Source organism: Clavelina lepadiformis, chromosome 7, assembly GCF_947623445.1.
Source record: "Clavelina lepadiformis chromosome 7, kaClaLepa1.1, whole genome shotgun sequence".
In the NCBI taxonomy this organism is placed as follows: domain Eukaryota; kingdom Metazoa; phylum Chordata; class Ascidiacea; order Aplousobranchia; family Clavelinidae; genus Clavelina; species Clavelina lepadiformis.
Window position 1 is genome coordinate 15,785,670 of NC_135246.1, and position 16,155 is coordinate 15,801,824.

Sequence of the window (16,155 nt, forward strand, 5' to 3'; positions counted from 1 at the left end):
GGATATAGATATATTACATGCACACTCGTGCAGTAAGCCGGAACATTATGTTGGGAATAATCTAGCTCAATTCTCTTTGCCTCTTATTACTCATTCTTCCGAACATGTTGCACTAAATGTCTAAATGTGGAACATCATTAACAAAACTTGGTACCTTGCTATCCAGCAGTCTTTCAACTTGACTTTTAAATATGATTGTCCAGAAGACAAGATACAAGAGCCAGAAAAATGTGAGAAGAATTGAGGATCGAATTCCTTTTCTTCGATCAAAACTTAGAAAAAATGCAGCTTTGGCCTATGAAAAACAAAAAATAGACAAAACAATCTTTGAATACAAATGTTAATGATCAATATCTAAGTATTATACCAGAATTCCTATTATATTATATTATACCAGAGGCTATAATCCCCCAACATGCAACTTAAATAAACCACTGCCTCAAAGTCTTTAAAGTGCAAAAACAATGCTATTGTTTAATGGAAATCACCATTCCTATGGTTAGCACAGCTGGAGAAATGAGATATACATAACCAAGGCGAATGCTATGGGTGTATTCCCAAATCCCAAGTCCTAAGTTCGCCAATGCAAGCAAACACAGTGCAACAGTAAACACCTAGGAAAATACAAGATTAAAATTGTGTAAATTTTTACTAAAGTAAACATTTTCACCAATACCAAAGCAAAGTCTTAGCACACAATATCCATCAATATCGCACAAGATGACTCATTTTTAAATCACCATTTTTGCTTTGAAGAACGGTGAAGGATTGATATATGACAGATAGGACTTTCGGTAAAGTAAAAAGTAGATTGTTCCAAATATCAGCATATAAGCGCATGGTGTCAAATCGAGAACAGTATGTTCAAAGCACTTGCTTAATTGTGGGTCTGTGGTATTGAAGATCTTGTCTGCATTCTGCAAGTCAAATGGAAAATACTAATTTTATGTTTGAATACAAACTCTTATAAGACTTCACAACAGTTATTATGTTTGTACTTTACATCTGTGTTTGCAAATATGAACCTATCATGTTCATACAAGGTATCCTAAAATCAAATCAGTGAATCCTAATCTTACACAACTTCCTAAGACAAAATTTAAAAAAATTATGAAATCATAAGTGTTTATTGACTCACATTAATATAATCAATTAATCTAAATCGCTATCCAACTACTTTTTAAAATTTATGTATCAGAAATGTTTATTGACTTACAAAGAAATCTTCACCACCACAGAAATCTTTTAAATCCATTTTGAGACAGAAAACTTGTACTTTAGAAGAAGCAGGTTTCACCAAAATTTTTAATTTTCAAACATCATTCTGAGCATAAACATGATTATTATCAAAGACCTGATTGCAAGACAAAAAACAACTTTATCACACAAACTTTGGTGTAATAACAGTTTTTACTGAATTTTATCACACATGCACAACAATAGTTCACAGCAAACATGGCACATTGACGTAAGCAAAATACAAGAACTGCATGGTTTTTGAGCAAGAATTTCATGGTTTCATGGCCCAAGACAAAATATTTTTAAATGAAATATATTACAGATAATACAAATGTTTTTGTGGAGGACTAGCAATAAATACTATAACCAACACCAATTCCTAGGCACATCTCTCGCAAGCAGCAAGAAAATTTTCAGTTCTAGGAAGTGTAGATTTTAACTATAAAATACTCAATTTCAGCGATAATAGAGATTAATCTGAATATTGGTTTAACTGTGGTAGCTAATGAAGACTACGTGTTATTTTCTATCTGTGCAACAAAAACGTTTTCAGCATGAAAGGTAATTCAGATTTTTAGTGATAAAAAAACAGTGCATTACTTGGTAGAAATAGTTAGTACAAATTGTATAGATATGTTAGAAAAACAATTATCTTGGTCTTACATTAAGTAGAATATGAGTGTGCAATAGAATATATCAAGTATACGGTTGGCACAAATATGGTTAGCAACACAAATAGTCAAGTGCAGTTGTTATTTATTATAACTTAAGACATAGGATTGCAGCACTAGCACTAATAATAAACAGGAATACAGGCATAGGTGTTAGCAAACCAGCACAAAACGGTACAAAAGTGGAAAATCCAAACAGAATTTAGCTCATTAAAATAATGTATGTTTACAAATGAAGCAGCAAACATTGTTGCAGTGTAATAATAAGTCTACAAACCTGGCATACAACTTAACTTCAGTGTATGGCTATTATTAACACATACTTCACAGAATATGCCAAGAAATACAAATAACCTACAAACAAAACAACTACAAGTTCTATCATCATACAGATGTTCAAAATCAGAAACAAGAGTTAACTGGCCAGACCAGCAGTTTTTGCCATGGAGTAGAACATGCCTTTAGCTTTCAAAAGATTCTGAGGAGTATCATATTCTGTAACTTTTCCTGCATTCAGTACTAAGACCCTGATAATTGAAAATACAAAAACGAGTGTGACGAAATATAAAAAGGGGCCAATAAATAATAATTAGCATTTGCATGATGCTAGGTCCACTTAGAAATTTAACACAATCGGATTTGATGTTTTTGTAACTTTGTCGAGCATATGAAACCTGGCTAAGCTAAATAAATGTAAACATGATTGTGAGAAATTTTCTTGCACCCAGCTAAAGACTCTCACGGTGTTCACTAAATCTAAACAATTCCTGCAACTTATACCTTGTGCTATCCATAATAGTATTAAGACGATGAGCAATTGTAACTGTTGTGGAATCCGCAAATTCTGAACGAATGGTGGCCTGAAAATTTCAAACATCATGCTACTGAGTTATAGCAGTTTCACTATCATTTGTTTTGATAAACACTTGACAAATTGCAAAATACAAATGAGCAGCAAGAAATGAATACAGTTGGTGATTATTTCTGTGTGACCATAAACCTGAATAAGATCATCAGTCTCCAGATCAACTGCAGCTGTAGCTTCATCAAGAACCAATATCTTGGATTTTCTCAGAAGAGCTCTCGCTAAGCAGACCAGTTGTCGCTGTCCAACACTAAGAATACAAGAATTTGGTAAAACATAGAAACTCATACATTACATGGTCTGGACCGAGATTTAGGATAACAGTAGAACAATATTTTTTGTTGACAAACGATCACAGACCTTAGATTTTCTCCGCCTCCAGTAATGTCATGTTCAAGTTTCTTTGGCAAAGTCAAAACAAAATTCTTCAGATGGGAATGTTCCAAAGCATCCCATAATTCTTCATCTGAATAACCATCAAAAGGGTCAAGATTCATCCTTAAGGTCCCACAAAACAAAACTGGATCCTGCAGCAAAAAAACATCCACTTTAATCTTTGATACAGTGAAGACCTCCCTTGTAATTAATAAAGCTGTCCTTGCTACCAGTAAAAAATAAAACATCTAAGTTTTCTCAATTAAGTGGTTAATACGCTTTCACTTAGTAAACGTAAACCAAATGTGAAATTTTGTGGAAAGAAAGCAACAACAGCTTGTCCATATCCATTGACCACAGCTTGTCCTCTTACTTAAACAAATTTAGCAAGTTTAATGAAGTATCTAATTTTTACCTGTGGAATGATGGATAACTTGGATCTGAGTGAATGCAAACCCATCTTTGCTATGTCAAGTCCATCGATAGTGATCATGCCTTCTGCTGCTTCAATGATGCGGAACAAAGCCAATGTCAGGGAAGACTTGCCGGCTCCAGTTCGACCAACTACACCGATCTTAGTTAAGCAAATCAGTAAAACTTGTGGTACCATCCAAAGAAGGTGCCATCTTCATTGTAATTAACATTACATTTAAAACCAAATGCTCCATAACTCTAAACTGCTAATTCCTTGCTTACAAATACGTATCAGCTGAAATCAGTTAAGATAACAAAAAGTTTAAAATTATTGAATTGCATCTGGAATGACTTTCGTGATGTCTTACTTTTTCACCGCCTTTGATGTCAACATTGATGTCTCGAACCACAAGATCCAGCTCATCACGATACCTTGTGCCATAGTTTACGAATTTGATTCCACCACGTTCAGGCCAACTGCTGTTTGGAAGATTGTGTTCAATTTCAAGTGGGGCCTAAATAAATTTAAGGTTTCCTATTCGCCTGGATGTAATTATTCGATCTGGCTAGTTCTGCAGTGATTATATATAATCTCAATAATTACCAAAAGCCACTATCTTACCTCCTGTTGTACATTTGTATACTCTTCGACTCTCTCAACAGCGACAATGTTTGTTTCAACCTCACTGGCTGTTCTCACCATCCAGTTTAATACAGATGTAATCTTCAACGAAAACAAAAACTTGTTAAAGTGTAAATGCTCATGAAACATATTTTTTGTAAATAGGCATTATTCAAAACAAGCATAAGGTTTACCTGCAATGAATAGGAGATGGAAAGACCAACGATACCAGCTTCGATATGCTTTCGCTGTACAACAGCAAATATGGCAGCAAACAGCACAATAAGGTTTCCAACCACTTCAAGGTGCAGAGCAAGCCACCTGAGAATTGCATATCATAAAGTGAGATTGGTCAAGCAAACTTGGCACTGTTTGAGTGCTAATGTTCAAAGGGATGTAATGCTGTGAATTAGTGAGTTCAGTTAAAGCAGAAAATACAAAAAAAAACTTGTTGGTACTGCTGCTAGTACTTCATTGTTGGAGTGTAGAAAATTGAAGAAAAAAAATTGACTTGCCGATTCGAAACAATGTTGTAATAATATGATATCTGATTTGTGTCCACTTTTGCTTCACTTTGCCTTATGAAAATTTTTTGCAATCCATAGGCTCTGATGGTGCTAGCTCCTGTTTAACGCAAATCACCTTTTAAATCAGAAATAATATCCAAGTCTTCACATATAACACCTATATTTTAGCTCACATCAACATGGGTAGTCTCAAAAGCTGTAAAACACAGGTATGGTATCAAGCAACTTGTAAGTCAAAATAGCACAAATCAGGACACCTGCGAGAGTTTCACTGAAATGTGAGTAAATAGGAGATCTGCTGATTGATTCCAACCTTCTGAGCTGTCTCGATGTTCGAACGTAAAAGCGCTGCAATAAAAATGACCACACAAGCTTCAGTTACAATTAAAGACCTAAAAAAAGCTAAACAACAACTATAAGATATAAAAATACAAGCTGCAGTAAATAACACAAACCTGCACAAACCAGTAGAGAATGACAACAGGAAGGGCAACAGTTGCAAATATTGGTGTGCTGTAGATAATGACAACAAAGATGGACAAATTCATGAAAAATGTTCTTAAGAAACTTCTTGAACCCCGTGGTATAACTTCATCGATTACATAAATGTCCTTGCTGTAAAGAAGTTTTTTTTTAAAATGATAATTATAATTAAAAATTTTTCATACAATACAATCATATACAATAAAAAAAATTCCAATCATTCTTTTGGTCTACAACAACAAACGCAAACTACAACATGAGACCAGAAGTGCATAAGACGATGATTGCTTTGCTGCAAAATCATTTCTTTTTTGAAAAAATAAGAAATTTATATAAAACCACTGCCAAACAAAACTTTCAAACGGCTAACAGTCTACAGCAGTAGCAAACTACAACATAATATCAGAAGAGCATCTGAAAAAGCCAATTTTATAACCTGAAACGATTCAAAATTCTACCAAGTGGAGTGGTGTCAAAAAATGACATTGGTGCTTTGAGCAAATTGTTCAGCAATTTTGAATGGAGCAAGGTTGATGCAGCAACTGATCCGTAAGTTCCAGCAAATGATGAGGACAAAACAAATATGGCTGACAAAATATTCAATGCGTCAAATAATGAGTTAAATCAGACTATAGTAACTACCAGGAAAATCATTTTCGTACTATAGGTTAGCTATAACAACAAATATTCATTATTCATAGTCATCACACTACATTTTCTTCAGTTTATTTTCTCCCTATTATACTGTAAAATGATTCTAAACAAAAAACAGTGAAAACTAACATAGTCCAAAAATATTCAAAACACTGGTTACCAATACTGGGAAAAACAACCTACTGTTTGATGCGCCAAGAACCCCATATATAGCAAGTCGGAATGAAGTTGAGTTTTGTGCTTTTTCAGAATCCTTGGCATCGTTTGTCCAGTCTAAATTCAAAAAATTCAGTTGGAAAAAAACAAAAATGAACACAATATAAATGTTATTATATAGTTATTAAAAATGTTTAAATTCATAAATGCAGCATATTGGAAGACAAATAAATTAATCACCTGCTAGCCATATACTAGAACCTATAGAAGAAGCAGTCGATAGCATGTAGGATGCAATGATGACAAATATTGAAAAAAATCCAATCGAACGCATGTAAGACATAAACACCGACGCTTTTATCTGGCAGAAAAGCGAAATTCTCAAAACTGGTAAGTTAAAATAAACAACAAGATAAACTAGAAACATACATTTCCTGTTTCTGCTATCTCTGTGGTGATTAATTTGTTCTCAGCTTGTTTCTTCTGATCCGGCGATTTGTAAACTTGGTTTGGGTCAATCTTTCTTATTGGGCGATACTTGCATGGTGATCCACAAATGGCTTGCATTGTTATTAACTTTCGGCTTAGATCTCTGCAGAAGTATTTAAAGCAAAGCAACAGAGGTATAGTTGATTACAATATTGATTTTCTCCTTAAAATGCACAAAATGGCAAAAAAATCCCTGAAAAAATAAACCTCTGAAATTGTCTGCTAGCAATAACAACAGCTGATCCTTCTGACCCAACAATTGGCTCCGGATCTTCATCGTCAGGCATTGTGCTTGTTGGTGAATTGGGCACTGAGATTTAAGATATTAACAAATAACTCGTATAAATGCAAAAATAAAAATAAAAAAAAAAATAATGTAAAGCAAAAAGTTTGACCACCGACTCTTAACCTATTACGGAGTCTTGATGCTTACAAAACTATTTAGCGACTGTTGGTTTAGATTTACTATTACGGCAAATATTGCACATATAGTATAACAGCACATAAATAACGTAGAAGTATTTATCAGTTTTATTAAAATTGAAACTGTGCTAAATTTAAGACAGATATTGGAAAAATAAAAAAACAATCACCTACACGGAAATTTATCATCAATATCTTCATCTTCTTGTTTTTGTTTTTCTTCATTGTTTGCGTAGTTTTTCAAAAACTCAGAAAAAACACCATTTTTTTCTAACAACTCATCATAATGACCAATCTATATCCAGAATTACAAGATAGTAAATTTTGTGATAAATTATAACACCTAATAAGTAAAACAAGGCATGAAAAAATTTTACCTCTGATATTTTTCCACCTACAAGCACAACAATAATGTCAACTTGTGGCAAGAATGAAATTCCATTTGTCACTAAAAGACGAGTCTAAACAAAAGCGCAACTTCAGGCACAAAATACAACGATACAAATAACTTGCAGCATGACAAAACATATTTTGAAAAATAAATAGAATATTTCACACTTTTCTTCGTAGGCATCCACCAGGTCCAAGAACATTTTCAAAGAGATTCTTTCCAACATGAGCATCAACAGCACTGAGTGGATCATCGAACAAGTATACCTGAAATATTGAATCAACAATATTGGTTGCTGTTGCTACTCAAGCAACTAAACTGAGTGGCAAATTATTGTAACTAATTACCAAACCACGTTTCAATATAAACTGTTTAAAAATCATACATCTGAGTCTTGATATACAGCTCTTGCGATTGAAATCCTTTGCTTTTGACCTCCAGATAAATTGATACCCTATCAAAAACAAAAGTTACAGCCATTTTCATACGGATCCAAAAATCCCAGAAAAAGCAATTACCCTTTCTCCAATTTCAGTCTGGTCACTGGCTGGCAACATTTCAAAATCTTCTTTCAGTTCACAAGCTTCAACGGTATCTTGATAATTACAAACGTCAAGTGGCTTGCCAAAGAGAATGTTTTCACGCACAGTGAGATTTTGAATCCAAGCTTGTTGTGCTACATATGCTATAGAACCCTGACGAGAAAAGGTCACCAAAGTTAGGGATAAAATAGCACCAGAATTGATACCAAAATTTAATTTGTATAGGAAAAAGCATGTGTTATAATAGTTCGTATTCCAACCTTCACTGATACTTTTCCATTCAATTTCACCATATCTCCCAGCAAACAGTTAACCAAAGATGACTTTCCACTTCCAACTTGTCCAACAACTGCAACCAGAGATCCTTTGGGTACAGACAGATTAATGCTAAAAGAAAAAAGATTTTGAGTAAACCCATTATCTCGTTTCTAGTTACATACATTGAGACATAGCATAATAAAGAATATGAGCATAACATTAAGCCTCAAAACAGTAAACTCTTTTGTACTCTTTCAAGATGGGTTCGTCATCTTTATCCCAGGTGAAAGTGCCATTTTCAATGGAAATTACTGGACCACAGGATGGTATTCTGTCCACATTATCCAGGTCTAATTCTTCGTTGCATAGAAAGCGCTGGAGACGTTTTAAGCTTACATTTGCCTGTGATGCAAAATAATTGCAATAAATATTGCCTGTATCAGAGTTAGGTGTTTGTCTTAACTCTGACAACAACTGTTAAACAGAAGCTAAAATTTATTCATTTAAATATTAGGAAGAAAGTGAGTTAAATGATTATTTACTCATATCAATTTAAAGAGCAATATGAACTTACATATTTTGTATATTGATAAGATATGACTCAATATGCTAACTGAAATGAACCCTTGTTATATCAAGATTGAATCACCTGTACTAAAGATGAGATCATCATGGGAAGCATAGCCAAGGGAAATTGAAGAATGTTGAAAAGGGAAATCGACACAAAAGCTTTCTGAGCATCCAGAATATGGTGAGGGTCAGACAGGGTGTACACAGCAAATGTTGTCAACGAAACCTGAGAAAAATCCAATGGGGTTACAGAAAACAAGATTTATGATGGATATGGAGTTAGAATCTTCATTATGCGAGAAAAAAAGTGACACCTACCAGAAATGGAGCACAAATCCATGTGAACATGGCTGCTGCATTGAGATATGCAGCACGTTTCAAAACGTTTATTTCTTTACCACGAATTGCATAAACTTTGTCCTGTAATTAAAATACAAAACTGTTTACAGCTGCTGCTTGCAAATTACGGATGGGTCGATAGGAACTCTAACCTAAATAGATATAGTGTCTGTGTGGAAAATTTGGATGAACACAAATACTAACAACAGCAAACTTGAATGCAATATTAATTAATTATTTATATATTTTTCGACACTGATGAAAAACGTTGATTTTGTTTCCTTGCTGAAGTAATGTCACAACAAAGATCATCTAATTAGAAAAATAGCTCATTGCAAAAAGTCACCCTAAAAGAGAGCTCCCAAGCATACATTTTTAGCACTTTGATACCATTCAGGATGTCATTCATAACTTTGATTCGTTCGTCCTTGTGTTTCATTTGTTCAACCTGTAAAACAAGCCAATGTATCAAGTAATTGCTCTTAAGCCAGCAAGTTTTTAATTAAACATCGGTAAGTAATATGAAAAGATTGAGATATTTTTACATAGGACATTAAGAAGAACTTTTATAATAGATAAAACAGACGTTGAGCATTTATAATTACCTGAAAGTTGTGCGCTCGGCTTGCAATGAAAGCATTAATTGGGATAAGCAGTACCATAACACCAAGCCCAGCAAGTGTGGAGGGACCCATTGTTTGCCATAGGAAATACATTGCCAGAATAATTTGGAAGGGACCTGCAAAAATGAAAACATTGACATCTCAGGAATAACGCTACAATCCCAGCTAATTGACGAGTTGGAAATGCACTACAACGCACCTGACCATAAAATGTTTAAATATGTCATCAAGTCCATAAACCTCTGAGCATCAACAGACATTAAATTTACAACCTCGCCAACTGTGCTGTGTTTTCGAGCAGCGCTGGAAAGTGTGAGAGCCTAAACATAGGTGTTAAAGTTCTCAACCTTGATTAAAATTTAGCTTTTCAAAACTATCAAAACAGAAAATATCAAAAAAGATGAAATTGTAACATTGCAGTAACATTATTGATATAGTTATGATGAACAAAGTCAATAAAAAGTTTTTATACATTGATTATATGCACACAAACAATATATTTAACATTGCAAAATCAGATTTTGTGAGATAGATACACTGCTATCATACTTAGCCAATAAAGGTATCTTTGATCCGTTTAGCTAAGTTTTCTTTTTAGTTACTTCTTTATTTTATTGGACTGCGTTCTAATAATAGTTTCACATTATCTTGGGATCATTGAGCAATGTGCAACTACGAACACAATCTTGAGAGCGTTAATTGATGCAGGTCGACTAAAGTCAATGCATATTTAGGATAATTGACACATTTTTCATTAAGATCATAGAAGATAATTTTTTCTAATAAAATACTCATTTTCAATACCTGAAAATCACACTTGTCATAACGTCGCTCGAGTCATAACTTAACACAGCTTACTATTAAAGAAATACACAAGTACGGGCAAGTTACAAACTTAAGAAGTTGCAGCTAAGTTGTTTATCTCAACACTCAACACTTATGAAAAGTATTTTAATTTTTAAGAAGACCCTGTGATAGATAACACTGCCGATTTTAACTAGTAATAAAGATCTGATAAACTAAATTTGTTGAACAAATGCTCAAATAAAACTTTAACATCTAACAAACTACACATTTAACAAAAATCACAACCTCAGAACATGATATACCTTTCTGTACACCGCTGTGATGACTCCAGACCGTAACCTCATACCGACAGTAAAACAGATATGGTAGTATTGCTGAAGAATGATGCTCCTTAGCATTGCATTTAAAAAAAGCAAGACAGCCAGAGAATATCCTTGCCACACTGGATTGTTGGATTTTGTGAAATTAATCATGCCACTGAGAATTAATAAGTATATTGTACGTTACACATACAGTGGAAGGTAGAGCTTTTCACTCATCATTTACAAGTCGAAAGATAAAATGATTTTACTCAAATGATGTTGAACCTATAGGTCCGCAAGTTAAGTGGAAAAGCCATTCAAAAAAAGGTGCTCTCACTTTTCGCCTTCTCTATAGGGTGAGTAAATTGCACTGTTACGACATTGCTGAATATTGCCGATAGTTACTGGCACATAAAAAAAACAGGAAAGATTTGCTGTAAGCACAATTTATAGTATTAAAAGTTAATCAAAGATTTAAAAATTCGAGTAATAGATCAAAAACATGTGGGCATAAAAACTTCAAACCGTATATAACTAAAATGTCATGTTCTTTGTTTTGTGTTATTATCGTTTGGTTTAGATTGGTATAGTTTGGTTTTTTAACGCTTTGAATGTCTTCAGCATTTTTTACTGGTAAAACATAATTATAAATTTGTGCAGACAGCTTCTTAAGGATCTTCCTTTAACAAAGAGTCAATAAAATCAATGTTTCAGCATAAAACAGGGCCCGAAATTTTCAGTGTTTTCATTTTGTTCAGTTCATGCGAAGCTCCCGCACTCTCAAGTTGGGGCTCATGCAACAGCCCAAGAAACAAAATAAAACAGAATAGCAAAAGTCAATATCCAACCAACAACTTATTGCAACTGACCTGAGAAGTTGTGGGCTGACAAAGGTTAAGATATCAATCAGGATTTCGAGGAAAGCACTGATCAAAAAAAAAGGACCAAAACTTTTCAGTAAAGCTTTTAAGAGAGATGGCATTCTCTTCTTTTCTATGTGCATAAAAATATAGTTATTTAAAAGGTAGATTTAGTGATAAAAAGTTGTAATTTAGTTTATAAGGGTTTTTTTATGTGATAAACAGAAATACCAATCTTCTGAAAATGGGTAATTAAGAATTAAAGATTGAATACTGAGCTATGTAATCTCATTGTAAGGAAATAAAAGAGAAACTTGCAACATTTGTGCTTACAGGCAAGCATCTAGAAATAAAATACAACTTATACTTGAATAGAAGTGGTACAAAGTAGTTTGTCTTACCATCAGGTTGTTTTGCTTCTTCATCTGTGTATTCATCTTCATCAATATCATCAACATTTTCTGCTTCTTGTTGCTGTTTTCTGCATATTGAAACAACAAAGGGATATTGAAGTTGGCGTAAAATTTGTTTCATTGTGTAATGTAAGCTTGCTTCCGTTTATTCGGGAGCTTAAAAATTTATAACAAAATTTAAATCCAATCAAACTACTGTTACTCAAAAGTGTAAGTGGTAATATAAAGATATCTTGCACACATCTGTGAGTGGAAGGGAAAGGTCAGCATATGGGCTTAAAAGAATAACCCTATTTAGTATGAGACATTTTATTACATAACATTACAACAATAAGAGGCATTAAAGCGACTGGTACACAGTTTCAATGTAAACAGCTTGATCGATGTCACAACAGATAGTATACATACTTCAACTTTGCTTTCTCTGCATTCCATATCTTAAGAAAGCGTTTGGAGACCCTCTCAGCTTTATCAACGCAATTCAGGTCCCAAAGATCACTGTCCACAAGAGGGCGCTTGTAACCTTGCATGATCATTCTGATCGAAAACAACGTTAACATTATGAGTAAATCAAGTTTGTAAAATGAAAAAGAGTAAAACGGGGATGTTTGGTAAATAAAACTTAAATAACACAAAAAGAAAACAATGTGAATATATTACTTGGAAAACCATTCAAAAGTTAGCCTGGAAAGGAAACAAGACGATGACTCAGGGCATGGCAAGTTGTCTTTATACTCTTCAGGGTTATGATCAGATTGCTGACACTCTGTTCCTTCACAATACAAATCCTATAGTACAAAGGTGTTTTTTATATTTTTATATTTATATTTCTTCAGATACTTTCTTAAAAAATTAAGCCTAAGTATTCTTACCTAAAAACTGCAGATTTGCTATAATTTTTTTAGGTAAATATATTGTTTTATTATAATTAATAGGACAACTTTTATTGACTCGTAAAATTCATTTCTTTTTTTAACATTTTTTTTAATGAATGTGTTGTCTAAGGACATTGCAACGGTATGGCCCTAGAGAGTATCAAACAAGGAACACAAGCCACATTTATTGCAAGGCCTATGCTCAAACCAATCAGCTGCTGAGCCAACACACATTGAAATACAAACAGCATGCAACATAAATATTTACTTCTACCGTAATATAAATCTGCTTTGGACAGATATAATAGTGATAAATTATCACAGTATTACTATAAATAAACGTTTGACTCTTGTGGAAAAAAACTAATTACTATATAAATTAGTTTTGGCAGCATTGGCAAGCAATATGTACATAACTATCCTTCAAATCAGGCAAACCACTAAAAAAATTATTTTATGAGTTTCGAACCAAGTGCATAAATTTTCTGATTTGGATTAATTGCAGCAATAATGTTTTTATAGATTTGATTTCTTTAACGTAATGCCATATTTCATAGTATATAAAACTTTGTTAGGTTATTAACTTACTTTAGGTGGGAGAGCTGGTGGGTCGTCAGCAAAGAAGCACATCACAAAAAGTGAGAGTACACAGGCATAAGATATAATGAAAGTGATTGCTCTGAACAATTCTCCGTTATTTAGAGGCTGCAAAATGTTGATCATTGTATTGTTACAGACGAAGCAATACTGCATGATACTTGTACCCCCAGTAGTACATAATGGGTAATGTTAGATATGAGAGTATCTTCTTACCTCACTTTTTTGTGAGTGTAATTAACTAAATTTGAATGTGGCAAAATTTCTACATATTCTCATTACTTTTTAATGTTTAACCCAAGTAGAAATTTGGAAGTGCAATGTTATGCTCTACGGTAAGCCACTTTCCACAAATTAAGTCTGACTGGCAAATTCAATGTTTTCAAACATGCAGCAAATATATGAAAGACAATACTAAGTCATTGATGTAAAAACAATTAACGCGGAATTACTGCTTATTTAGCTTTGATTACATTGGTTTGAAAAATTTTGTATTATAAATAACTAATTAGTAATTACATACAGATTTCATATTATTATATTACAATGTAATCATCAATTTTAAAGCAAAATTTTAAAGAAAAATTACAGGTTATTAAGTTTTCTATTAAGCTGTGCAGCAGAATAAGTTCAGCTTAGTAGCTAAAACATTAATGTGTGGGGTAAACGTGAACCTATAAAGAAGCTCAAAGGCTAGCGATGAACGAAAAGTTTGGGATCTTATGACAATGCACTGCATATACACAACCAAAGTAACAGTTGTGTTACATCAATGTTTCAATCCCATGATGAAAAAATCAATTGCAAAATGTTAATTAAGATAACTCTTTGCTTAATACCTTGCTATCCATCAATCTTTCAACTTGGCTTTTCAAAATAAGAGCCCAGAAGACAAGATACAAGAGCCAAAAACATGTGAGAAGACTGGAAGATTGAATTCCTTTCCTTCGATCAAAGTTTACAAAATACACTGCTTTGGCCTAAAACAAGTTGTTCGGAGAACAGAAGTTGAAGTTATTTTATATTTTAATTAAAAGTATGCACTGTAACCAAACTCATGTGAAAGTTTTGTACAAGGTTTAATGATAATGATAATATGATAAATTTTTGATACAGAAACACAATAAAACATATCATGTCCAAATTATATATGTAAGTAATACCATTCCTATGGCTAGCACAGCTGGAGAAATGAGATATACATAACCAAGACGAATGCCATGAGTGTATTCCCAAATTCCACGTCCTAAATTGGCCAGTGCAAGCAAGCACAGTGCAGCAGTAAATACCTATGATATTAAAGAAAATAAATAGTTGCAATGAAATGATATTACTCATTACAAAGCAGATTGTTACCAAGATCACCAGTATACATCTATACATATGTTAACAAAATATTATGGAAACAGCTTACACAGATCGAAAAACAATATTGATTATATACAATGTAAAATATCAAATTTAGTTACCATTCTTGCTTTGAAAAGTGGTGAAGGAACAATGTACGATCGGTATGACTTCCGATAAATGAAAAAATATGCTATCCCAAATATTAGCATATAAGCGCATGGTGTCAAATCAAGAACTGTATGTTGAAAACATTTGCTCAGTTGTGGATTTGTCGCGTTTAAAATCGTGTTTATGTCCTGGAATTTAAAAAAGATGTTTATTTCCAACTAATTAGCCCATCAGGATATGTTTGACAACACCTTAACCTGTTACACACATGTTACTACAAAACTATGATGGATCATAATTTAAACGTGCTTTATGCTGCATGACCTATTTTCTAAAAACATTTCCTTGACAATTATAACTACAACGTCACACATAAACGAAAAAGTGGTTAATGTATGCTGAATAACTTACAAAAAAATCTTCTCCTCCACAAAAATCTTTTAAATTCATTTCGGAAACACGAATATTGTACTTCACAAAGTGTGAAATAAATGTTATCGTTCAATTGATCAAAGTTAGAATAAACATTGACACAGAGAAATGCTGCCGATATGACCTAATACCAAGGCTATGACACAACAGGATTGAAGAAAAATTTAACAGATACAGATAAGCTTAAAACGTTATTTTTTATAACTTTTCACACCTATATAGGACTAAGTTATTTTCAAGTTTGGCAAATGCTCACATACTTAACAACAAACCGCAAAAATCTGGGTACAAGGATCATTTGGAGTTATTTTTTTGCTGCTTTACTACTAACACATTTGCACAAAACATCACAACGACTGAACCTTCCTGGACGCTAATTAAGTTAGTAGGGACACGTACGTCCAGGTCTTAAGGTCAAGTTTTATGCTAAAAGACTCAAGTTACTTTTACGTTTACAAATGAACTTATTAGCATGTTTATAATGATTTGTATGTAAGGAAGGTGAGATTTGCAATTATATTATCAAATTCCAAGTGAAGCAATCACTTTGTCTGTGGAAATAACCATGTAACTATCGGCATCCGGACGGACTGGGGAAATTTAATTAAGAGGCGTCGTGGAAGATGGCTTCAATTTAGCAGCAAGAAAGAATGAGAGCAGTAACTGTTGAAAACGATAAATGATGACGGATTCCGGCAAAGTTATGTCCTTTTACAAAGCACCCAAACAGATCGGCTAATCCGTAGCAATGTGTAAAAACTTGGTTCAGA

General features: G+C 33.3%; 2 protein-coding genes across 3 annotated transcripts in view; both read right to left on the reverse strand.

Moving 5' to 3' along the window:
• The window catches only part of LOC143465374 (multidrug resistance-associated protein 1-like), a 17,487-nt gene extending 16,133 nt beyond the window's left edge, over positions 1–1,354 (reverse strand). For both annotated transcript variants that reach the window (XM_076963610.1, XM_076963609.1), the window contains exons 1-4: positions 1,217–1,354; positions 741–917; positions 489–614; positions 155–295 (exon numbers count right to left, since the gene is read on the reverse strand). In XM_076963610.1, the coding sequence (XP_076819725.1) occupies positions 155–295; positions 489–614; positions 741–917; positions 1,217–1,255 (483 nt within the window). In that variant the 5' untranslated portion in view covers positions 1,256–1,354. The remainder of the gene's footprint in view (positions 1–154; positions 296–488; positions 615–740; positions 918–1,216) is intronic.
• LOC143465380 (multidrug resistance-associated protein 1-like) lies at positions 1,355–15,537 on the reverse strand. The gene is made up of 38 exons (XM_076963620.1): positions 15,365–15,537; positions 14,965–15,141; positions 14,659–14,784; positions 14,335–14,475; positions 13,487–13,603; positions 12,684–12,811; positions 12,432–12,560; positions 12,012–12,091; positions 11,620–11,743; positions 10,751–10,925; positions 9,841–9,961; positions 9,624–9,757; positions 9,365–9,466; positions 8,998–9,099; positions 8,759–8,905; positions 8,360–8,511; positions 8,112–8,238; positions 7,828–8,004; positions 7,695–7,763; positions 7,477–7,575; positions 7,296–7,379; positions 7,093–7,213; positions 6,703–6,805; positions 6,436–6,598; positions 6,247–6,367; positions 6,034–6,123; positions 5,633–5,783; positions 5,169–5,328; positions 4,971–5,061; positions 4,702–4,810; positions 4,381–4,507; positions 4,187–4,288; positions 3,933–4,079; positions 3,566–3,724; positions 3,136–3,302; positions 2,911–3,025; positions 2,691–2,770; positions 1,355–2,437 (listed from the first exon to the last, which is right to left on the reverse strand). Exons 1-38 carry the CDS (start codon positions 15,401–15,403, stop codon positions 2,326–2,328), a joined length of 4,668 nt encoding a protein of 1,555 aa, XP_076819735.1. The 5' UTR covers positions 15,404–15,537; the 3' UTR covers positions 1,355–2,325.
• Between the last annotated feature and the right edge of the window lie 618 nt (positions 15,538–16,155).